Genomic DNA, 26,835 nt, shown 5'->3' with positions numbered 1-26,835 from the left:
GAGATAGATAGATAAAATTTTAACGTCCACGAGGCTAAAAATAGCCTATGGGACAGCAAGACAACTCAAGCAGACTTAAGTAGCAATGTTTGTTGCTTGTGCAAGATGATGATGAGTCCACCTAATTGCTCAATGTACTCTTCGTTGAATAGGTTATGCCAAGAACTGTCACATACAGTGTTCGCAAATTTATCTCTACTACTCTTGTAGGCTTCACATTCTAAAATAAAGTGCTGTTCAGTTTCCACTTTCCCAAAATTGCAGAATCTGCAAATTCTCTCTTCCCAAGCCTCCTTTGGCCTCTTCCAACGTCCGGTCTCACAACGAAGTTGGTGAGAGTTGGTTCTCAGCTGAGCAATAAAATTTTTAGCCCTCCAAGAAATGTTGGCTCCTATGTATGCTTTTTGGAGTTGATCACAAGCAGGGTTGAACTCATTTATGTAATATAATTTCTTCCTTCCAATCTTGCTTCCCCAATTTCATTTCTCCATGACAAAGACCTTTATTTCTTTATTATTGGTGGGGCACATATTAAATTGAATATTTCATTTACTCATCCATTTGATGTTTTGTTGCATCCATGTCCTTTTTCGCTTACATAGTGTGTCACTAAAGACCACTTTAGGTCATCTATCCTCTTCCATTTTTTTGATTCTTTTTAGATAGCTTAGAAGGCGAACCATAGCAAGTGCTTCAATAGGAGCAGCCTGCATTTCACTTAGTATGATATCATATGGAACAATGCTTTTGATTTTAAACTTGCTTGTGATCAAGCGCTTTTGAATTCTTTTGATTTGTTTTCATTGTGCTATAGTAGTGTTGCTGACCCATAATTCACACCCGTAAAGAACAACTGGCAGCACAAAAAGATCGAACAAGATTGAAACGGAATGACACTTCATCTATGAATGCATAGATCAATTTGAAGACAGCTTGGAGGAGTGCAATCTACACCAACTCTTTGCAGGGACCAATCTACAAAATATGACTAGTTTTTTGAGACTAATGCATAGCAAGCGGGATAAACTTGAAAATAACATGGCTCGCCTCGTGGACCTTTATTCATTCTCTCATATCGGATTTCTACAGCTGTTTTTTTAGGTCATAATTTCATTTCACTTGACTAGGCTTCGCTCTATCAGTGGCACAAGATGGGAAAACATGGATTCGCTAGTCTTCCATCCGAAGTGATGGAAGAAATTCTTCGAAAGCTGGACTTGGAATCCCTCTGCTCTGTAGCACCAGCATGCAGATTATTGCGCTCATCCGTTTCCCAAATATTACCAAAATTTAATTCCATCAATCTCTCTGTAAGTCACAAAAGCTTTATCTTCCAATTATTTGCTTTAGTATACATAGATAGCTTATCGATAGTTTGAACACGTAAAGGTTGTTTAAACAGGGTTTCAGAGGCTGGTTCTATGCTGTATATATGTATGCGGTAGTAGGAATGTATTTGAATGATTATTTTTGACCCACACAAACATTCAGTTTTTACTAAATACGAAAAAAGTTAAGTATTTATTTGGGTCAAATTGAACTATATTCTTTTGACCTAAATTCTGAAGGAGCATGAGCATTCGCGTTTAATTTTTCTGTAACTCCTACGAACTTGTATACATATAAAGTATATACTACATTGTTTTTGTTTTCTGTCAATGTAAATGAATCCACAGGAGTATTAGCATGTCTATATTGTTTTCTTTTGAGTGTGTTATAATCGACTCAATTACTTGCTTTATGGCTTTTCTACAATAAACTTACACCCATCAAATGCGTCTGCTCAGCTTGGCTTGTATATCTTGTTTTTTGTGTATGTGAATGTGTGAGGAAACTGACATTTGAGTATTTTCTTTTAGATTTTCTGTAAGGAACTTATGTTTGTATACTGAATCTCGGCTTGGTTTTGTTTTATTACTATGATGTGGTCGAACCCATGTATGAGTATGTAGACTACTAGATTTTGGACTTTTGTTGAGCCACTAACATATAATTTGTATTATGTATATCTACATCTTGGCTTGTAGAATTTGGACTTTTTAACCCATAGAATATTATCTTTTGGGAACTGTAAGCAACACAAAGGCACTCTTGTGGACATAAAGTTTATTGGTACATCTTGGCCCATACGTTCTGTTTTCTGTGCATATATATCAGCTCTTTTTTTCATCATATGAGTGTTTGATATTAGATTTATCTCTTAGTAACTTCTAGGCTTGTATGTGTGAATTGTACACCGACACATCTTGACTCCCTATATTTTGTTTTTAATGGGAAATACAGGATATTGGAGTGGGCAAGGAGGTCCTATCTTACCTTCTTTGCGGCAACAGATCAGTTCAGAGCCTCACTGTTAATTGCAGTCGTCTTGATGACTCATCCATTGACATTTTTAGTTCTAGTCTTTTAAGCCTCAAAGAACTGGTTCTGCAGAAGTGCACCAATTTCTCTCCCAAGATTTTTGTTGCACTCGGTCAACATTGCTCCAATCTAAGGTATATGCCCAGGGAAACATCATTTGACGGATGCTTTACTGCACTTTGTTTTCTATATTCATGAGTTTATATTAAGAAATTGATACAAACTTGAGTTCATTAACGCTGAATAAGTCATCAACCCAGTAAAGGAGCTGTGGTCAAGGTGTAAGATAGAAAACTTTTCCCAACAATGACCAGCGCTTGAAATTGTGTGTGTGAGCTTTCCATGTTTGGATGTGGTAGAGGAGTTTCATTTCAATTAAATTTGTTCACATGGTGGTAAAACAAGGTGACTGTTTTCCCTGCTATTGAGAGATAGTGCACCATAACAAGATCGCAGAGTGTAATGAGGGGAAGTCTTATTACATTTAATCATCTAGAATTTGAGGCTTAGCTTAAAAAGATAAAAAATTTCATGAAATGTAAACATACAAAACATTTGAGTAAAGAACTTCCACATACCCCATCTTCTCTAAGGGGTCACTAACAGATGAGACTCCTTCAGTCATGCTAAGCCTAAGAATCGACTAGAATAGTTTCTCCTATTTGTGGTGTCAGGGACAGAATGTGCATAAAGTTATGCAACCAGTCATTACTAAAGAGTCAAGATGCATACGTATGATATTATACTGTGATTTATTATGCACCTAAAACTGCAATTTTATAAAGCTATATATTGTACCTTTGTTTTGTACAATGTGTTGGAGGCTCAAATCCAATTACACTACTGTTAAGGACCAAAATAATTTAATTGCCTAAAATGAAAGAGGCACACATCATGGACTGGTGCAAATATAATCATCTACTCAATAAGCTTAATTAGTGGCAGTCTTGGTGGAGTTTTACCATACAATTTTTTGAAGGAAGGATAGATTTGATGTATCTTTCAATGAAGAGTGTGATATAATCTATGATGGTCATGAAACCTGTCCAAACACTCATAGCTTAAAATAAAGGTTAGGGTAAAGAAGTGATATGATAATATTTGCATTCGCATTCCTCACACTCAGTGTTTTTCATGTAACTCGTTATGTGTATCAAATGTGCTTCACTTGTGTAATCAACAATGTAATGTACTGTAATATGGGTACAGATAAACACAAGATATAGAATCATGCTATTATGGGTGCACGTAGCAAAATTTCAAATTTCCTATTTGATGCTTTGCTGATGTTAGAATTTCTGATGGTTTCTTAGCAGTTGTTCTTGGCAAAGGTGCAGCAGTTAGAAAAATTGGAATATAAACTCTATTTTTCGCAGGCTCTAGGTGCTGAAATACATATTCATAGTTTTTGTGTTTGTCCTATTTCTAAGTACACAATCAGTTTCTTTTTAGGCTCTAGAGTTAGGGTATTTGGATGCATTTTTCAGATCTATTTTATGTTCTATTTTCTATTTTTATTTCAGGCGACTGAAGGATAATTGTAGACAGATTTCTTGGGAAAAGGATGTCTATTGTGGGTTATTTATTACCCTTGGCCTCCATATTTTTGTACTCAGAATTATTTTCCAGACCGCAGACATATTCTGATTTTGAATTCTATTAATTGTTTTAGAATCTCAATATTGCGTGGACTTGGGATCCAAAATTTTGAATGATTTCCAATATCTCAAACTGTAAGAAAATTCTGTCAAAGTACTTACAAAACCCAACGTGGCTCAAGTTGCAAAAATCCAAGACAGAGTCGATTCATTCTGATATATTGTCTTATAAACCAATTCAAATAGGAAAAAGCTTCATCCTGAAAAGAAGGTAATTCTTTTTGAATGCCTTGTCATGTGTATATTTTATTGCAAACACAAAAGGGTTAGCCTAGACATACCCCTGAAATTCTAGAATTGACATGTGAATAGGAAAGTAGCATGGGGTTAGAGATGGAGATGTAGGGGTTGGGGAGTCACGTCTTTGTTTTGGTCCTTCAATTGTGTTAGATTTTGAGCCCAGAAAATAATGATAAACACATAAAGAAAAGAGCAAAACCAGATACAATAAACACCAGAAATACCCTGGGAAAACCCTTCCAGAATGAAGGGAAAAACCCAGCCACACAACAAAATATCATTTGATTGATCAGAAAAGTTCAACTGTACAATGCCTTTTGCTTGAAGTCACATTCTAACCGAAGGTTTTTAATTTCCCAAAACATAATTATTTATTTTCAAATACAACTCTTTGTATTTCCATGCCTTAACGCATGTTGAATGAGACATGTCTTTATATTAATATTACAATTTAATCATAAATATCCTCTTTAGCTTAAGGTGACCATAACGATAATAACGTCCATATTTCAAGAGAAAGATCTCTATCACAGCTACAATCTCCAACATTTTCTCTTAGTGAGAGAGAGATTTTCAGCTGAACAGTTACTCAAGGCTGCAACCAAAATTTCAATGATAAAATCTAATCATATAGATCCTATGAAAGCCTTGGAAGAAACACAACCAACTTCTATTATCTTGTCATGGAATCTCTCAACATAACACTAAGAGAACAATGCACTCATTGTTAATAATTTTGGAACCACTTGACATGATAGTCCTGTAACAATTACTCATAATCATGGAATCACTCAACATTATAGACTTGTAAGAATCGCAGCTAAGCCTTTAATCATGGTCTCTCTCAATGTGAACTATCATGGAATCTCTCAACACGACATTAAACTCCCATCATGAAATCTCTCAATGTGATGTCATCATGGACTTTCTCAACATGATGTCCACTTCCCAGAGTTGAAGAGTTATCATAGCTGATTCTTACAATCTTATTTTTTCACACAAGAATAGAAATAGGCATAATGAGAACAAGACTTAGTTCCATTTAAGTCTCAAAATTTACAAATACCACAAGCATTACAAGCATATATGAGAATGATGGGGATTCCACAAGCACTCCCTTTTAATAATGAAGCCTCCCTCTGAAGCTGAAGCTAAAATGTCCCACTAACGATCATTGTTGTTGCATTGTGCAACCAATAGAGATCAAATTAATAACAATTAATCATATAATCAAGGACTACTTTGATCAACGCAATAAGAACGTATCCTTCCTCCAAGGCTGAACCTCTCCCTCTAAATCTCATATTTGAGTGCAATTATGCATCGTCAATTCAGTCCAAAACTCCATACAACATGTATTGCTTCAACAACTAGAATGGATTAATAACTCAAAGTAACAGTCTATATAGAGATCAATGCTACAAGCATACACTATTCCCAATAACAAAAACTCATAAGGAATACTTATCTCTGTGTAGTGAGATATACACTCATTTTAAGAACAACTTGAGACTCTTCATAAGAAGTTGAGGGTAATTTCTGCACTCTGATACACGATGCATGTAGGACATAAAATCCTTTACCACTGGCTGATACATGCTTTTCTGTACTAAGAAGCCATTTTCCTCTCACCTAAATGATGATTGTGCAGATCTGTAGCAGCACAGAAAGGACTCAATGATTATATACCTTTCAGAGCAGAGAGAATGCCAAAAATTTTAATCACTGTAACAGCACAACTAAACAATGACCCTGATTTGAAATAACTTTCCGCCCAGTCACAGCGAAGAAGATTGTCGCTCAACTTCTCCAGACAATGCATCTGCTCTTGTTCGATCCTTTCATAGATCAGTACTGTCAAAATCGACTGTCATTCCTGACAGGGTTGGAGAGCATCGGTAAATTGATGAGGTTTGAGTTCTGTAACTTGAGCTTCCAGTAGTCTAAAACATTTCCATGTTCGACTACAGAGCATTTACTTTGTAACGATAAGAGTCTAAATTTTTTCCAAACATCCACAGTTGGATTGCATGCCAGTTCTTGATATGAGACTTGCTCCCTTCCGGCAATAAAAGCTTAAAATAGAATAATAGAGACACATAAAGGACAACCAACAACTTTCAATAAAACTATTTGAAATCAAATACATATAAACATTAAAACTCAGAAGTAGCAATTAACACAACATATTTCATATGCCGACTCAAAACTTCTGTAGAATATATTCTTGCTCCTCTGATTTTCCGTAAGAAGAAACAAACACCATAGGCAAACACAGTAAAGAAGAAACGGACATCATAAGCAAAGACGTCAGAGCAGACAAAGTGACTCAGCCAGGTGAGAAAAGAATTTCGAATGAAATCAACTGATGACAGCCTGCCATTGGGCGATAGAAAATGCAAGAGACCATAAGGCAGAAAAGACAATAAGCCATATGGCATGAAGAATGCAACAACACCCAATGTGGAGAAGAAAACTGAAAAGACAAAATGGAGGATGCGAGGTGAATCCTGGTAGACATAAAAACTCTAACGTGTATAAAATTCATGTGATATTGAAGCACTTAATAGATACAAAACTAATCACAAGATGAAGAAACATTCGATTTGCCGGCAATGTCAAAACGGAGGAAAGGAAAAGAGTAAAGAAACAACAAGATTGAATGCAATAAAAACAATGACTCATAACTAAGACGACCCATGAAGGGCAAGGGAGGCAAAACATCAGACGAGCTGGAAGTCCAATCATTGGTCCAGCTGGAGGGAAAGTAAGAACGAATCATTAATTCAAGGCGGTGAAAACAATAAAAGATCATTACAGTAACGATAGAAGACAAAATATATATTAAAATTGCCTTGATCATGATAAGGAGACCACACAATGACATGAAGGGTAGAATAATAAAAATACCGATACTCATAATTAACTAAGTTACAGGGGTACCCCTCCCCCCCTCCGGACCTCGAACTGGTTTGAACCGGTTCGAGATTTTGGTCCTGTTCGACCAGGGTTCGATTTTCGAATCCTGGTTCGAACTCGGGTGGACTAGGTTGGAAAAATCGAACCAGGTTCGAACCCAGCCAAGAACCCGCCCATAGACGCGGGAATAAAGTGATTTATTTGCATTTTTAAATAATTTTTGGGGTCCACGTATCCTAAAAAGGTGTTATGAATTGGTTTTTTGCTCTCTCATAATCATTTGATGTTTTTAAATAGGTTGTTTTGCCTTGAAGGAGAGCACATAAGTTTTTGAGCAAGCATCCGGTTGTGCAAGGAGGAGTTTGAAGATTGACTTGTTGGTGTTCTTGAAGTGTTTGTGCATCATTTATACACATTTGCAAACTTGCAATGGTTGGAAAAGGACCAAGAGGTAAGATCTTATTCCATTTACTATTGTTTTGTTCTAGTTTTTCCATTTTTTTTTCATTTCTCTTTCAATCTTCATATGTTCTAAGTTCTTGAATCTTTTCCATTATTTCACAATTCGTCATTTTCTTGCATATAGATTATGAACATATATCTAATTAGTAATTTCTTGCCATAGGGAAAGGTTCGAAAGTAATTTCATCTACCTCTTCATCAATAGGCAACACCGAACAAAGAATGGAAACCAACTCCGATTCTCCTCTATGGAAGTATGTAGACATTATAAAACCCATTCCAGGAGGTGGTGCATTCCGTTGGAGATGTTGAGGATGTGATGTAGAAAGAAATAGTTCTTATTATCGTGTGGTAGGCCATCTATGTGGTTATACTGGAACAGAGTCGAGAAATGCCCTGGCAAAAATGGTGTCCCTATACCAAATCACATCGTGTTAAAATATATTGAAGAGCATGAGGCAGCAGAAGAGAGAGAAGGACGCAGGGCAATAGAACTCAGTATTAGTAGCAATAAAAGTAAAAAAGCTAAGGGAATGCAGCCCCCCTTAGATGTTATTGTACAAGACCACCCCTTCTTCAATACTACAATGGACACTGACACTGAATCTGTCCCCATTGTACACAAAAGAAAGGGGCCAATAGAAACTTCTTTTCAAAACAAGGCTCGGGATATTGCTGACATTAAGGTGGGAAGATGCCTTTATGCAAATGGGTTGTCTTTTAATGTTGTCTGCTCTTCGTTTTGGAAGGACACGTTGAGGGGTGCCAATGAAGCTCCAAAAGGGTATTGTGGCCCCGGGTATGAGAAAGTGCGCACTACCTTGTTGGATGATGAGGTCCAACGGGTTGAAAATCAATTGAAGCCCATAGGGACTCATGGGTTGAGACAGGGGTGACAATTGTTTCAGATGGCTGGAAGGATTCTAGGAACCGTCCCTTGATCAATGTCCTTGCGGTGTCCCCTAAAGGGGCAATGTTTCTGAAAGCGGTGGATTGTGAGGGCAAAGTAAAAGATGGGCCATTTATTGCTGATATCTTAATTGAGGCCATTGAACAAGTGGGTGCAAGAAACGTTGTCCAAATCATAACGGACAACACAACGAATTGTAGAGCAGCAGGTTTGTTGGTTGAATCACGATATCCACATATCTTTTGGACACCTTGTGCAGTCCATTCACTCAATCTTATGCTACAAAAGATTGGGAACCAAATTGAGTGGATCAAAACAGTGTATGAAGAGGCTGAGGACATGCAAATGTTTGTCACAAACCACCACATGACTCAATCTCTTTTCAGGAACTACTCAAAATTGGAGCTATTGAAGGTAAATGAACTTGAACTCAAATTAGTAATTTAATTTTTAATATTTGACAATTTCTGATTTTTCATATTTTACTTGTGTAATTGCCAATGTGTATACTTTTCTTAGTTTTTTAAAATATGTATCTAATAGTTGTTTTTTGCTCTAATTTATGTCACAGGTTGCTGAGACCCGTTTTGCATAACATATAATCGTCTTAAGACGACTTGTGCAAGTGAAAGATGCACTTCAAGGTATGGTAATCAACAACAATTGGGGTGTATGGAAGCAAAAGAACACTGAAAGGGCAAACAAAATAAAGGATAGGCTATTGGTTGACTCATGGTGGGAACGTGTGGAATATCTCCTTAAGATCACCGAGCCCATTATGAGCATGCTTAGGTACACTGACATGGATAGGCCTTGCCTTGGAGAGATCTATGATGGCATAGACTCAATAATTGAGAAGATCAGGCAAGTTATAAATGAGCAGGAGCAAGATCCGCAAGAGACCTTTTTCAAACAAGTGCAAAAAATTATTAATGAAAGACGGAACAAAATGACCACTCCATTACATTCGCTTGCCTATGCCTTGACCCCCAAATACTATAGCTCACAATATTGTGATCTACCAGGAAGGTTGCTACCATATAGAGATATGGAAGTGTTTGACGGGTACCAGGCAACATTTAGAAGAATATTTCCTGATGATGATATAAGAGATGTAATCATGGATGAGTTCATAGCATTTGTCAATGCTACAGGTCTAAGTAATGATGCTCTTTGTCATCGGTTCAAGAAGCATGCTTATGGTTGGTGGTATCTCCATGGCCAAAAATTTCGAACATTGCAGCCCCTTGCAATCAAAGTTATATCACAAGTAAGTTTTATTATTATTTTAAATTAGCTCACTTTATCTTCAAAAGAATTTTTTAATAAGATTGAATTAATTCCTTTTTAATTGCCTACCCTATGTTGTCTTTATAGGTTGCTAGTTCTTCTACATCAGAAAGAAATTGGAGCACCTATTCTTTCATCCACTCGGTGAAGCGCAATAGGTTGCAATAAAAAAAAGCCGAGAACCTGGTATTTGTGCATAACAACTTGTGCCTTCTTTCGCACAAGAGTCAAGAATACAAAGAAGGGGAGACAAAGAAGTGGGATGTAGATGCAGAGATTGCGGACTTGGATGCTTCCACTGCTGCGCTTACAATTGATGATTTTGATGACTTTGATGCCAATACCATTGTTGATTCTGCTGCTGATCCCATTCGCCTTGGTGCAAGTAATAGCGTAGGCAGAGAAAGAGGAGATGAAGAAGAAGAAGATGAAGATGAAGAATGAAGAACTTAAAACTAGAAATTCAGAATTTTAATAGATTTTCATTCTGTTAGTTACTGTTAAACATTGAACGTAAAACAATGACACTTGAACTTGATATTTTAAATGTTTTGAATCTTTCATCTTTGATGTTGAAGTTGATTGAACTATGTTACTATATGATGGTATGCTCACCATGATACATTGATATGTTATTGTTTATGCTGTTTTAGAGTTTTAAATGTGTTTATGGTACTATGCTACATTCTAATTTTAACTCATGCTTCATAAAAATGTATATATATATATATGTATATATATATATATATATATATATATATATATATTTATAATTTTTACATGTTTTTTTACTAACGAACCCAAAGGAACCCAAACCCCTTTCCAAAATTTTGTCAAACCAGCGAATTGGTTCTTGAACCCGAACTTGGAACCGAACCACAAACTGGCAACTTAGATAATTAACAATACACCAATAGAAGCATACTATTATTGAACACTATCAAAATATCATAATCCTATGACATATCAAAAATTTTGACAGACATAATGAGAAGCCCAATCACAAAGGTTAAATAAGAGGAAAGGAAAATGAATTATATTAAAGCGGGAGAACCGAGCTAGAAATGCCAATCATAAATGAAATGACATGCACAGACGCTTCAAGAGGCAATAAAATAAAACAAACAAATGATGATTGCAGACAAGGATTCTACTAGAATGGAACATAAAAATAAAAAACAGATGCAAGAAAAAGATCTCAACTTGAGCGACAAAAATTTAACACAACCAATTTTCACAAATATATGAAAAGAAAAGAGACTTCCTTCAATGTTGTAATCAACTTGACTTTGATACCATGTTAGATTTTGAGCCTAGAAAATAATGATAAACAACATTAAAGAAAAGAGCAAAATCGGATACAATAAACACTAGCAATACCCTTGGAAAACCCTTCTAGAATGAAGGGAAAGACCCAGCCGCACAATTTTTTTTTTTTATTGATCATTAAAGTTCAAGTCTACAATGCCTTTTTCACTTGAAGTAATATATGTAACATAAAGAGAGACTCTTCACATATTAACTGAAGGTCTCTTTGATTTCCCAAAACATAATTCATTATTTTTGTTAGTGAACAAATTTTCCCTTTTTCACAAACTATCAATTCATGACTCCATTCCTAATATCAAGGAAAACCAATACACTAACAAATGAGCTTTATTAGCAAGCTCTCTAAATTTAGAAGGTGCAACTCCCTTACTTCAAAGATGTTCAATTAGTTCTTAATATCAAAGAATGTTTTAAAATGACACTTTTAACCAAAAAGTATAAGGCAATAACCATAGATGAAAAAAATTGGGATATATCGCTTAAATTGTGATATATCACGCATCATATCTGTTATGAGGTTTTCACACCATCGCCCCAAAATTTTGGGGACCCCCCTTTTTTTTTATCACCTCGGCAAATTTTTGGACTGTCCAACAATTTTGAGAATTTTGAGCCTTGGACACCTTCAGGGCCAATGGGGAGAGGGTTAGATTTATTTTCACCCGGTTTCAACTTGATTTTTCAGAGCCACCAATTTCATCCTTAGGCCGAACAAATTTCAAAGTTAATTCCAACTTGGCAGGATAAAATTGTAAATTTTGTACTTAGACATTTTCTTTTGAAAATTTGGATATAATTGTATAAAATTGGATAATTTTCAAAAAAAATGAAAATTTTGTTAAATCTGGTCTTTTGGAAAATCTTGATTATTTTTGGTGAAAAGGATTAATTTTGGTGATGGTGAAATAAAATTGCAAAATCGATTTTAGGCTCTAGAGATAATTTTATTTGTGTTAAAAAGCTAAAATTGCTTAGCTAAATCGATTTGGAGAGAAATTGCAAAAAAATGGCTTTAATAGATTAAAGTAGCCTTGAAAACTTTTTGCCTTTAATGAAATTGGTAATTTAATAAAATACAATTTTAATGACGTATTAATTGCTAAATCCTCATTAAATGGAAATATTTAACATCTCCAAGGCATTATTTAATCTCTTTTTGCAATTTAGAACTAATTGGCAATTTAGAAAGTTAATTTTCATCATGGCAAAATTAATTTTGGTTAAGTATTTAATTGTGCCATAATTTTGCATTAATTATTTGTTTTTCTTTCTCCCAGGGTCCAAGAAGAAAGTTGGGTATAAGAGGAGGCCTCTCTCCCATTTCTTCCTCACTTCTCACTTCTCCTTCTCAAGGTGTTGGTGATTTTGCAAGAGCAGATCTGCACTCTTCTTGCTTGGCGAAATTTGTGGAAGGCGAAATTTGTGGGAACCAAAATTTGTGGAGGGCGAAATTTGTGGAAGATAAAATTCTAATTTTTGCAAGAGGCTGCGATTTTGGCCCTAGGTTGGGTAATTTTATTTGGAGGTGAATTGCATGATAAATTTCTGATTTGCAAAGGGATTTGAAATTCTTGAAAGTCATATCCTAGGTTCCGAAAAGTCGCTGTAAGATTATTGGTTAAGGTGAATTTTCATCATCTAGAGTTGCAAGGGGTGCTTAAGCTGACATCCATCTTTTGTTCTAGTCTAAGGATTGCTCCGCTTGGTTCTTCTTGCCTTTTGGTCCACCACTCTACCATCCCGTAATAGGGCGATGAGCATGGAGGATGGTAGTGCAAATAAGAATTCCAAGCAAGCGAACACTAAGAAAGACAAAGAGGATATGATGCCCAAAACTTCCTTCTTGAAAATGAAGAGAATAACCGACACCAATATCGTTACAGTGGACATGATACGAATGAAGGAGAGACTAAAGGAAGGACAATCCCTTATAGGTAGAGGTAATTTTCATCCTCTAGAGTTGCAAAGGGTCCTTAAGCTAACATCCATTTTTCGTTCTAGTCTAAGGATTGCTCCTCTTGGTTTTTCTTGCCTTCTGTTCCAACACTCTACCATCCCGTAATAGGGCGACGAGCATGGAGGATGGTAGTGCAAGTAAGAATCCCAAGCGGGCAAACACTAAGAAAGACAAAGAGGATATGATGCCCAAAACTCCCTTCTTCTTGAAAATGAGGCAAATAACCAATACCAATGGCAGTACCATAAAAGGATATACAAAAGGCAATTGCACATCACGGCCTAGGCATCGACACTTCCATTATGACCATGATGAGCTACAATGGAGCAGCCCTTTATTTTGAAGACATCAGAGAAGAGGATGTCAATGAAACAGATTTTGGATTGAGGTTGGATGAGTTGGGGAAGGTTGCTATCAAGAAGAAGCATTTGGGCACCTTTTTCTCTCAATGCTTTTATTGGATTTGAGAAAGAATATGAGAAGGATCACGAAAGGATACTACAAGCAACAAGTGGCGTGGCGAAGTCAGCAGAACTCAGGGCGAAGCACACACTTTGTCCTCCTATGGAAGAAGTTAACGAAAGGCTAGCTAAGTTCATTGCCTTAGCTAAGAAGATGAAAGAAAAGGGAAGATTTATATTAGAAGATCGTTTGATGTGAGCCCAAGTGGCAATTTCCCTTTCTTCTAGAATAGGACAAGTGTCTATTTCTGATTGGCCACCATTTTGGTGCCTTCTCATTGGTTGCCACTTTTTTCATTGGTTCATTGATGAGGTGGCAGCTTCTCATTGGCCGATGGGGTGGCAACCCTAATTAGGGTTTTGAGGATCCAATCTGGATCGTTGATCTTGTTTTGATCTCCACCGTCCGTTGTATTTTTGACCCCTATAAAAGGCCATTTGCTCTCATTTGTAAAGGGGTCGGAGAAATTGTTGCGAAGATAATACCAAAATTGCTCTCTTTTTCATTGTTGCGATTTGCATGTTGATTAAGAACATTGGGTGTTATTGCATGTTTTCTACTTCCACTTAGATTTCTTTCAAGTTGTTTTAAGTTGGTTTCATTTCAAGTTGCTAAGTAGGAGTGAAGTAGATGGATAGTTGTATGGCCGCCTACGTGATTACTAGCAAATCACATCGATTAAACTGAGCGAGTATCCAACGGTGTAAGGAACATTGTAGCTATTGCTTATGTCTTCATGAGTAATAACTTTTCAAGAGAGGAGTTGCATGTTTGATATCCCATATTGAATATTCAAATCCTAATATGTCATGTAAGTGAAACAAAACTTGCATCAACAATATCCTTGGGTGATATTAACATAGTAAAACTCGTCACCAAGAAAATAGGAACTTGCGAGATATGGGTATATAAATTGGCGACTAAGTCAATTGCTAAATATTTTAGGGTTTTCGGCATCGAAAAGTGACAAAAAGCATTATAAAAACGATGTTTTCTAAGACTAGACTCGAGGTTTCTGAGAACAACAGGTTTTTGATAATTAGTCGTGGGTGTTTAGGGTTTTCAATTTATTGTAAATTGATTTCGTTGACTTGTTGAATGCTTTCTTTCATCAACTTATATGGAATTGGGATAAGGTATAATTTAGAAAAATATGCCAACAATGAACTTATCATATATGTCTTTAATTTAATTTCAATATATAGTTTGTGAAGTTTCTATGGTGAAATCATGTGGGATTTTTTTAATTTTTATTTTATTATTTTGATTGGTAAGCAATTGTAGCCTTTGTTTTATATTAAACGAAAATAAAGAAATACAGAGTTCTCCATTCAAGTGAGCACTGGTAGGAAATAACGGAGTAAGAAAACCTCCAGTCTTGCTCGAGACCAAGGTCCTATATTATACAAATTAAAAGGGGCATGCCCTAGTACAAGTTTTTATAAACTTCTTACAGAGTTATACATGGAATATTACAACATTTTACTCTCTGAATGTCAAGTATGGATTTCTTGGACTGAGTACTTGAGAGGAAATATCATGGATCCCAGCTCCTAGCGTCGGGTAACAAGCCTTGGGATAGAAATGTATTTGCGTGAATGAACTCAACTTTTCCCGTTGGGTGTTAGTAGAAACTTTACATAAGACTGATAAAAGAGAGAAGTATTAAGCCAAAAGACTAACTTGGCATTCTGCTAAAATCAATTAAAGATCTACATGTACTGCTCTAGTGATGCTGAATGTTGGAAATACATCTTCTTATCCTATTATTCATTACTGAGAGCCATGTTGACTCAGAATAAATTTATTTTTATTAATGTTAATCTTTTTCAGTGACCGAAATCTTTTACTCATATTTTAAACGCTTCTTACCAATTTTTTTGTTTATTATTTCTTTCTTTTTCAGTCTTTTCAAAAGTCCCCTATTTGAGGTTAATCAGTCTACCCTTACTTGTTGTTTTTGAAGTCAGAATTCTACATTAATAGATTAATGAAGGGTGAGAACATGAAACACTTAATGCATAATACTAATGCATGCCCAATTTAAATTTATTCCTTCTTTATTGCTTTATCTCTGCAACTTCTGAAATTCAAATTTATTAACCCTCACTTACCATTCTCTGTTTCATTACACCAGAATGATCTATAATCAAAACCATTGAAAGATATCTTCCATGAATCAATCTAGATGGATACAATCAAGCAAGACTATCACGAAATAGAGAGGCAAAAAGGGAGAATCAACCACACTTATAAAGTTAACCGTATATCTTTGTTTTAGTTTCAGATAATTTTGACAAACTACTTCCTCCATATAAGAAGTACCCTGAACTACGTTTGCTGCTCACAAACTATAATGCTGAGCTATGCTACACTTCTTATATCAAATTATAAAAACCCTAATGTTAAGGGGTCAACCGGGGCAGAAAACAGACAAAAACTGACCCGTAGCCTAAACATACGAAAAACCACATGTTCCAACCCTTCTGATCAGATTGGGTCAAACATATCTTGACACAGGTTTAAGATCAAATCTTGCTCTATGTTTGCCCTGGCTAAACATGCTATAAAAGACCGAATTACTGAACAGTTCATTCGCCATGTGTAGTCATAGTTGAAAACTCTCTCCTAAGACTCTACTAACAACTACCTTGGAAAGATCATCTATAGGATTCAAAATCCTATTCCACCTTTTTGGTTTGACGTTCTGTAATAAACGAATTTTCATAACCAATTTAAAGACACCTAAAGATCTAATATCTTCTAACTTTATAAGTAACCGATTCCATTTCGCATGACAATCACTTCTTTTAACATTAACAGAAATTAACTGTATTAATATTCAATAAAAATGACTATTCCTAATCCAACTGTATTTTCATGTTCAGCTGATATAATGAGAAATATATACATTTTAAACAATTTAACTTTTCCCAACTGAAATCATGTTCAGCTGAAAAATAAAGCAACGACTATCTTTCTTAACTGAAATCATGCTTAACTGAAGGTATTGTTCATTTTTCTCACATGTTCAAATGAAGGAAAATACATGCTTATTACTTTCAAGTAATTTTCAGAATTGCATCAAAGAAAGGTATTTTATTCATTTTGATAATATTCAATGTTTGCATGATGGAACAAATCATATAAAAAATTAAAAGAAATGCTGAAAGTAGATTTCTCCCACACATCTGACTGTGAGAGGAGTCCTTACATGCTGGCATACACATATACCCTACTGAAATCAATAACTGGATAGAAGAGTAAAGGGAGAAAAGTTCATGAGCACCAGTCATTGCCTTTAATGATTGGTGATGTGGCATCCAACTGCATCCATCTTCTTGCTGTTCCAGATCCTGCCCTTGCTGTGCTTTGAATCCCTGCATTTACAAAAAGAAATGGTTAGATCCAATGGATCTAAGCAATGCTGATAGCTCACTTCATCTCACTTTCAGCATCCTATACGCTATTCATCTCAGTAAGATACAGTCATATGTCAGCGGATAGAGAGAAGCATAGCGGAAAAATAAAGTATTAAAGGGACAAACTATCTTAGTTTTGAAACCTTTTGCTTTGACAGGCGTAAAGCAACAAAGTCACATTCTACAATAAAAAAGAATGCGTAGAATCTAAAAATTCAAAGTGCAGCTGCAGTTCAAGTGAGTAAAGAATACTGCTATTTCATTACAGCAAGAAGTTAAAGAAAACATTAAAGGGACATGTATTCCATTATGTGAAACCTTTTGTTTCATTCAGACACGACAATGTAATGAATAGAAATTAGAAATCTATGCTAAAAATTCAAGGTGCAGGTATCTTGTAGCTAACAACAGAAAGATGTCACAAATAATAGCAGAGATCGTGTTATCAGTAATACTAGTTGTAGGAGGATCTTGGCAAACATCAGGTATACAGCAAAGAGACAGAAAGAAAATCATATTTGATACATTAGAAAATCTGACAGTCATATACAGCTTTCAGCAATAGGAGCTGATAAGGAAAAATCTCTTATCTACATGTTTGTTGCCCACAGCTTAATAGAGATTTCATATACAGCAAAAGATCAAAAGAAAGCAGGTGCAAAGTAACAGGAAATTGAAATACCTCAAGTCAATCAGTGCATAAAGAAAACAATTTTCAGTAGCCACAAGTCTTCACGTTTTTACAAACAGTATGATGTATGTGGAACAGATTTGTTGGAGAAAAACTTAACAGGGATAGATTGCTAGAAGAGAGAAAGAATCAAATGCACACATATCAACTCCAGCAAATAAGTTTATTTCTTTTTTCCACAAAATTTGTCAATGGTTTTGGATCAGTAAATATTGCAATATGCGAAATATAAGAATGCCATATTTCAGCATCAGTATACTGGGTTAAATACAAAGTATTTCAGAAATAAGGTATTGTCTTTTAAAGTTTTTAAAGCAAACGCCGGGTAATAAAACTCGCAGCCAAAGAGAAACAACAGTCAGCCCATTCAGAGATAGAGACAAAGAAACAAACAACACATTTATAAAACCTTTATTCTGTTCCAGTCGTCATTTTAAAGAATGGAGGTATAGGCTATTTTCATAGCTTGAAAATGTTTAAATGGTAAAAAACGAGTAGAGAACTTTCTTTAGAAACCACAGATTTGGGAAGCTTGCTTCAAGCTTTATAGATTTCGTATACAACAAACAAAGGAAAAAAATAAAAGCAGCATAGAGACAGAAGAATGTTCAAGATGAAGCTAATCTACAAGAAAATGAACCCATAACAGAGGGGAAAGACAGATTAAATCACTAGTCGTTAGCCTCAGAAGTGTCCCTTATACAAAGGTTGAGCAGCGGCCAAGGTTGAGCACCCTCGACTTCAAACAAACACCAGTCGGTTTCAAAAACCCATGCATTTTTATGCCCTCAATCACAGCTAAGCCATAACAGAGACCAAATAGCAAGGAATCCAATAAAATGGCGTCCAACAGCGACATTGTTCACCAAAAAGGGTATCCAAACAAGAGAGCAAATTGTAGTTGAAAATAACAGGCGGCTAGGGTTTGCAATAACCCTATTTGCAGCGTCTTAACTCTAGCAAATGCTCACAAAACCAAATGGCAACATAAAACTCTCATTTCTTCCTTTTATCAAATTCTTTAATGCCATTTAAGAGAATTTCGGGTCCGGTTGCATGTTGAAGAAAGTGGGTTATTTTTATTTTTGCATATTCTTGTTACAATGCATAATGTGTCTAAATTTAAAAATTGCATGCGCATTTGTTTAAAGCTTTATTATGCTTTCGTTGATTTAATCAACTTAAAGCTAATAAATGATTTTAAAATGTAATTTTTTAAATATAAAAAGTACTGCAAGTAATAAGGGAAAGGTGCCATTTAATTACATGATTTTTTTATTGCATAAGTATTAAAACGATTGTAATTATTATTTTATAATTGATATCTTATAAATCAATTATTAAAATAATAAACATTCATGCAATTAGAAAAATAATTAAAAATCATGCAATTAAATGGAGTTAAGGAAGGAGTTGGATTTAAAATGCCAAATCTCAAGGGGCAACTGCAGTTGATATATTTAGAGACACAGTTCAGACCGAAGATTTCAGAGTGCATTATGGAGTGATCTTTGGCAGTTTGGGGGGCTTTTTTAGATTTTTCTCATGCATGGATGGTGGAACCTTAGTTCGGGATATTTTGAGCATGTTTTTGGAGTTTTTAGTGGTTTTTAATAATGAGTTAACTCATTATTTCGACCCAGCTTTCCTGTTTTGAGGGACTTGTTTTGTTGATATATACTCCTCTTATTTTGGAGGAAGGGGTTCGGATTTTGGGAGAGGATGCTTATGTGATTGTGTCCTTAGTACCTTTTTCTCCATTATTCTGATCCATTATGCAGATGTACTGTTTTTGGTGCCTTTGATTGAAATAAAGTTTTCATTGGAACCAGTTTTTTGGAGTTGACAAATTAGTTGTATGCGTTAAGGTGATTGATGTTATTCAAATTATGCTTTAATAATAAACCTTTCTGAATTATGTCTTATCTTGCATCTTCTAATCTGAGAGCTGTTTCATAGGTTTTGAGTTGTGTTTTCCATTATTGATATATTCGATTGTGATTAATTTCCTTTCGTATATTTTCAAGTTCATAAACCTTCTCTTAAATTATTGACATGAATTAACAGATTTTGAAGTAGGGGTTTCTTGTGATTATCTTGTCAAGCTATCATTGTGTCTCGGGTATAACAGTGCTTTGTGTTATCAATCTGGTGTATCACCTTATTTCTTTAAGTTTTTCGTGTTAAAGGTTGTCTTTTACCTTTTTCCATCTAAAATTTTCACTTCTCCATTAGTACAAGTATGGTATAAGATATATCATACAGGAACCGACCTAGAATTCAGAGGTTTAGCCAAGTTATAAGTTACCTACAACTTTTGGCTGATCCCATGTTTCTCCAAAATTGCTGCGAGTTTTAGGACTTAAGGCAAATTTTTAGGGTGCAGATTTTTGAGATAACAGGTATACATATTCTTATTCATATTTAGGTGCCAATTAACTACTTTAATTGAAGTAAAAGATTATCTAATTATTTATGCTAAAAGATTAACAAGTAAAAGAGTGAAAAATATACAGTATTAACGGAGGATTCTTTATCTGGTTGTGCAAGCTTTGGCATTGGTGAGAGGAGAAGCATTGACATAGGCTTAACCTCCCAACCTTGGACCATACTTATCCCTACACATCTTAACATATTAGAATGACCCTCCCTACTTTGAGATCGGGCTTGGGATGTTCTTTAGTCCAGCCATCTGAGTTCTCGGGTGGTTTGAGTGCCTAATTAGTTATACCTATATAACTGATGTCTACGAATATCAAGTGATCATAGAATGACACATATGCTTATAAACTACCTTGGCCAAGGATTTCCGATGGGTGCATGGACCCGATTACCACCGCTCGACTTGACAACAGATTCCATTATAGGGACAAGCATGAGCTATTAAGTATTTCATTTCTTAGATATTCATATCTGATTCCATTCTTGGTTCTTGCAAGTTAGCTCCACCTCTTCACCATTTCATGGCTTCCTTGCTAGTGAATCCTAGGTGCCTGAGAGATTATGATCATTCTATTTTATGTACACCTCTTCACCATTTCATGGCTTCATTGTTGGTGAATCCTAGGTGTCTGTAAGATTATGAACATTCTAGTTTTATTTACACCTCTTCACCATTTCATGGCTCCATCACCGGTGAATCCTAGGTGTTAGAGAATTTAAGAACATTTTGATCTTTACTTTGGGGATGATAGCATGGTTATTGATAATGGTTCATACAATTATTTAAAGTTCCTACAGCTACCATTCGATTTCATAATTGATGTTTCAAACACAATGACAATACTAAGAAGATCTTCAATGGAATTCTATGAAATACAAAAGACCAACAGCAAGGTATTGTGTAATAATCTCAGTCCTAACATTGTATAGTCGGCTGCAGTCGGTCTCATACTCAGAAAAGAAAGAATTATGAGATACGAATGCATGTATTCATGACCTGAGATTGTGCTTGAGGTTTTTTCTAGACGTGGCTACTCCCGTCCTTGGCTAGAACTCCTGTTTGGCTATTTGTTTCGCCTGCTTGATTGTGGCTCGATTTGTAGATTGCAAACGTTAGCGGAATAAGGGAAGAACAAAACAATACTGGTTTGTGTAGACAGAAAGAATGTTTTTGGCTAGGAATGAATACACTCGGCCTGAATGGAAAACGTAGCAGACTATGGAAGAGATATGCTGTCTTGGTTGATTAACGGCTTCTCTTAAAGGCTAGCCGTGGCTCCTCGGCTTCTATTGGTTTTCAAGTTCATTCGAATTCTCAATCATTAAGTCGATTTGAAAAATGAAGAAAATGAAGAGAGAAAAGAAATAAAGAAAAAGGAGGAGTTGAAGAGTTATAATTTCATTTTATTATTATTATTATAATACATTCTTATATACGTTAACATAAGTATATCGATGAGGTGACATCATTGGATTATGTTACTTTAATTTATTGGTGCCATTTCATTTTTATATTTATGTGTTCGTATGTAAGTATTTATTATAATGATACGATAAAAATTATTAAATGGTATGTATTATATTTTAAATTAGTTTATTTTATGTTTTTCCTATATTGTTTCCTTAATAGCTCATGCAAGTTCCATAATGTAACCTATGGACAAGTCATTGTATCCCTTCCAAGGAAGTCTAAGGTCATACCTGCCTATCCAGGTGATTGAACCAAACGAACATCTCATTTTGATGATCCCGTTTAGCAATGCTTCCCCTCTCTTCAATCTTCTCCTGCAATCGCCCATGAAAACACTTTTGCCATAATAGTAATTCCATAGTAATTCAAATTAGAACATATTAATTTCTATTTTAAATCAAACAATTGCTAATAATTTAATAACAGTTATAGATTACCGACCATTTCATCAATAGTTAGTACAATATATATAAATAACTATGTCATTTCACATGATCATGAAAAGAAATAATTTGTTACCGACCATATCATCAACAGCTAGTACAACGTATATAAATAACTAACTCATATCACATGATCATGAAAAGAAATAATTTATTAAACCAATAGTTATGATCAAATTAAAAATTAGGACAAAATTTGGGATGTAACATACCCTCCCCCTTGGATTTTTCATCGTCCTCGATGAACATAACAACAAAACTTTACAATACTTAATTAGTTTATACAGGAAGAAAAGAAATGTTCAGTTTCCAATTCCAAAGAAAAGATGAGGATATTTTTGGGAAATTTCATGGTAATCTTCCCAAGTGGCATTATCCTCTGCATACTGGTCCCACTGGACCTTGCATTGAGTCATCTCCCGATTTTGTAAGTGTAGCTTACGCACCTCGAGTATTCTGAGTGGTCCTACCTTTGCCACCCTTGGTTCTCGCACCTATAATAATTTCCAATCGATCATATGTTCATGGTGGGTAATGTATTTTTTAAGGTACGACACATGGAAGACGTTATGCATCTTGGCAAGGGCTGGTGGTAAAGCAATTCTGAAAGCTACTGGGTTCACAACTTCTGGTATTTCAAAGGGTCCCGCATACCTCGAGGCTAACTTGACATTCTTACCAAACTTGATGGTACTCTTCTGAGGTTTAACTCTTAGTAATACCTTTTCTCCTACTGAGAATTCTCTTGGTGTTCTTCTTGCATCTGCATAACTTTTCTATTTGTCATTAGCTTCCTTCAATCTTTGACAAATCTGGATTATCTGTTCTTCCATTTCGTTAAGCATTTCAGGTCCAACAATGATTCTATTTACCAACCGATTCCAACTCACAGGAGTTCTACATTTACGACCATACAAGGCCTTAAAGGAGCCATTTTAATGGTGGACTGATAGGAATTGTTATATGCAAATTCTACCAAGGGTAAGTATGTTTCCCACTGGTATTGTCGGTCCATACAGTATACTCTCAGAAGATCTTCTAATACTTGATTCACACTTTTTGTTTGACCATCTGTCTGAGGATGATAGGCTGAACTGATGTTTAATTTAGTGCACAGTGCTGAAAATAATGTCTGCCAGAATTTAGAAGTTATCATAGCATCCCTATTTGAAATAATCTTCTCTGGAATTCCATGGAATCTGAAGATTTCTTTTATGAATTAATGAGCAATCTTTGGTGCGCCATCTGTTAAATTCTCTGGTATAAAATGGGCAACCTTTGTCAATCTATCAACTACGACCCAAATGGTATTGTGTTGATTCTGTGTCATAGGTAATCCTTGTACAAAGTCCATGGAAATTACTTGCCATTTCCATTTGAGTATCTCATTAGGGTGCAAAAGACTTGCTGGGTATTGATGTTCTACCTTTACTCTCTGGCATTCTAAACAACCTGCGAAAAACTTTGTTATCTCCCTTTTCATCCCTTTCCAGAAAGATAGGGGTTTTATATCAGATAGCATTTTTGTTACTCCTGGGTGTCTTGAATATGGGGCTGAATGGAATTCTCCCAAAATTAGTCTTCGGAATTCATGGTTGTTAGGTACATAGATCCTGTCGTGATATCTTAGTAATCCATCCTCTTCTAAACTAAACTCTGAATACTTAGAATTCTATGGGTCCCTAATAAGAGCTAGGCTAATCTCTGCATAAAACTCATTATATTCTAAGTATTGTAAAATCTGGTCCTTCAATTTGAAGTTTATAGTAGCCATTGCAGAGATGTGCCTTCTCCTACTTAGGGCATCTGCCACTTTGTTTTCCTTGCCTTTAATATAACTTATGTCGAACTCGTAGTCTGCTAAAAATTTCAGCCACCTTCTTTGTCTAGCATTTAGATTTGGTTGGGTGAAAATATATTTCAACCATGATGATCGGATCTAAGTTCAAAAGGTTTTCCGATTAAGTATTGTCTCTACATTTGCAAGGCATGCACAATAACTGCTAATTCAAGATCACGGGGTGCATAATTTTGTTCATAATTTTTCAGTTTCCTCGATTCATAAGCAATAACTTGTTCATCCTGCATTAACACACCTCCTAATCCTTCTTTGGATGCATCTGTTATAACTACAAATTGCTTTTGTGAATCAGGTACCTTTAATATGGGTGTTGTAGTTAGTTTTTCTTTCAAATACTCAAAGGCTAATTGACATTTCTCTATCCAGATGAATTTCTTTCCTTTCCTTTGAAGCGATGTGATCAGATAAGCTATCCTTGAGAAATTTCTGACAATTTTTTCTATAAAATCCTGCTAATCCCATAAAGCTTCTAACTTCTGTCACGTTTCTAGGTATAGGCCATTCCTTAATTGCTTTTATTTTTGATGGATCTACGGCTATGCCTTGAGCTGATATAATGTGCCCTAAATACTGAATTTCCTTTTGATAAAAAGCGCACTTAGATAATTTTCCATACTAATCTTTGCAAAACTATTTGTAAATGCCTTTGATGTTCTTCCTCGTTCTTAGAATAGATTAGAATATCATCTATAAAGACCAAGACAAACTTATCCAGGTAGTCTTGAAATATGCTATTCATTAAGTTCATAAAAGCTGTTGGGGCATTGGTTAACCTCAATGGCAGTACTGTAAATTCATAATGTCTATACCTAGTTCTGAATGCAGTTTTGTGTATATCTTTGTCCTTTATACGAAGCTGGTGGTAACCTAACCTCAAATCAAATTTTGAAAACACTGTCATGTCCTTCATTTGATCAAAGAGATCATCTATTCTAGGAAGTGGGCACCGGTTTTTGATGGTAACTTTATTGAGCATTTTGTAATCTATGCAGAATCTCATGGTTCCATCCTTTCCAATAAACAACACTGAGGCTCCCCATGGTGAGACACTGGGACAGATCAGTTTCTTATTTAAAATGTTTTGCAGTTGGATCTATAGCTCCATTAATTCCATGGTAGTCATTCTATATGGTGCTCGAGATATGGGTTCTGCTCCCGGTATCAAATCTATGGTGAAATAAAAGGCTTGGGAAGAGGGTAACCCAGGGAATTCTTCAAGAAACACATCTTGATAATTCTTTAGATAGGGGTATTTTTCCTTGAAAGATTCCTTTAACTTCTCTCTGATTTCCCCATCCTCATAGATATAGTCATATCCATAGGCGGTGTTTTTAGATTCTCTCATGTCCTCAACCCTAACTGCAAAGATCTCACAACCCTTCCTTCCATATTTCTTAAGTTACATTGCAGATATCTGTTTTGATTTAATTTCATGTTTAACCCCTGTAATGCTTGTTGGTCTACCTCGATCATCCACACAGTTTATAGTTTTGGCAAGACAATCTACCTTGGCCTTTTGCTCATTGAGCCAATTGATGCCTATGATAATGTTGTAAGACCCAAGAGGTGCTACATATACGTTCAATTCCATTGAAAAATTTGGAAAGTCAACCTGAGCTTCAAACAGGCACTGCTCTACCTTAGCCCTTGACTGGTTTGCATATTTGACTGTCCATGGTTTTCCCATAAAGTTAGATCTTTTTGGAAACCTACTTAATAGTCTAGGTGATATAAAACATTCAAAAGTTCCAGTATCAATTAAAATGGAGAGAGGGTTTCCGTAGATCTTACCTGGGGTTTCAATACGACCTATTTGCTGTTCTGCTTGCCTATTATCCAGGGCTGCATGAATCCTCTGTTGAAAAACTTGCTGTTGTTGCGGAAGAGGTGGTCGTTGTGGTTGATTGGTGTTGGGTTTACTGGGGCACTTAATGGCATAATGATCTCCTCCACAAGTGAAGCATCCTAGAAGCGGTCCCTTCCTCTCATTATCCTTATTATTCTTATTTGCATTGAAATTACTTTTAACATCCTTAACCCCATTTCCCTTTGACTATGGTTTGCTGTACTTGAAGTCCTTAAACTGTCTTTTCTAAGGTCCAAAATCAGCACCCTTTGAATTCCAGGTTGTTTTCCTCTTATTGTCTCGGATGGAGTCATCCTTCTTGATTTTGTGCTCTTGCCAAACAACCTTCTCTAGAGCTTCCTCCATGGTTCAAGGAGTGAGAACATCAACTGCTCCACCTATTCTGTTGTTCAAACCTATAATGAATTTCCTCACTTTCAGATTGGTATCCAACTAATACAGTGGTACATATTTTAATAGTCGGGTGAGTTTCTCCCAGTACTTATGTACTGACATATCTCCTTGCTTCAAGTTTTGGAAGTCTAGAAGTTTTTGATCATAAAAGGTTTAGGGAAGCCAGCGGTTCCTAAAAATGGTTACAAACTTTTTCCAAGTGATCTTAGTGGTTTTAATGTTTTGCTCAACTTTGGTGTTTCCCCACCAGGTTGCAGCTTCACAGGTAAAATGATATATTCCCCAAATCGCTTTTGAGGTTTCAGAGAAGTTTCTAATTTCAAAATATTGTTCCATTTTAGTTAACCAAGCTTTTGCTTCCTCTTGGGACTCAGAACCGAAAAACTTGGGTGGTTTGATTTTCTTAATATCTGTTGACAGGTCAGCCACTATTTCTTGTTTTTTTTTGTTTTTCTGATTGTTTGGATGAGGAGGTTTTCTTGTTATGCTTGGAGACTTCTATCTTTGCTCTAGGAGGAGGTGATGATTGAGTTTCCTCGTGATTCTACCCCATTTGGGTTGCCATTTCGTTCATTCTTCTTTCCATGTTTTTCAACTTCAGTTGCGTTTCTTGCAAGATCTGAATTAACAAGTCATTAGAAGATTGAGTGTTTTCAC

General features: G+C 35.6%; 1 protein-coding gene across 2 annotated transcripts in view; it reads left to right on the top strand.

Moving 5' to 3' along the window:
- The first annotated feature begins 930 nt into the window (after positions 1-930).
- The window catches only part of LOC149580142 (RNI-like superfamily protein), a 93,736-nt gene continuing 67,831 nt past the window's right edge, over positions 931-26,835 (top strand). The window contains exons 1-2 of one of the 2 annotated variants that reach the window (XM_089789731.1): positions 931-1,310; positions 2,284-2,495. In XM_089789731.1, coding sequence (XP_089645857.1) covers positions 1,152-1,310; positions 2,284-2,495 — 371 coding nt within the window. In that variant the 5' untranslated portion in view covers positions 931-1,151. The remainder of the gene's footprint in view (positions 1,311-2,283; positions 2,496-26,835) is intronic. The other variant, XM_089789733.1, reaches the window with a different exon arrangement.

The sequence above is a fragment of the Cupressus sempervirens genome, chromosome 1 (assembly GCF_028749045.1).
Source record: "Cupressus sempervirens isolate cs-2001-9-10 chromosome 1, ASM2874904v1, whole genome shotgun sequence".
Taxonomy (NCBI): Eukaryota; Viridiplantae; Streptophyta; class Pinopsida; order Cupressales; family Cupressaceae; genus Cupressus; species Cupressus sempervirens.
Note: the sequence above shows the minus strand (reverse complement) of the source record. Positions and strands in the feature narration are given on the sequence as shown.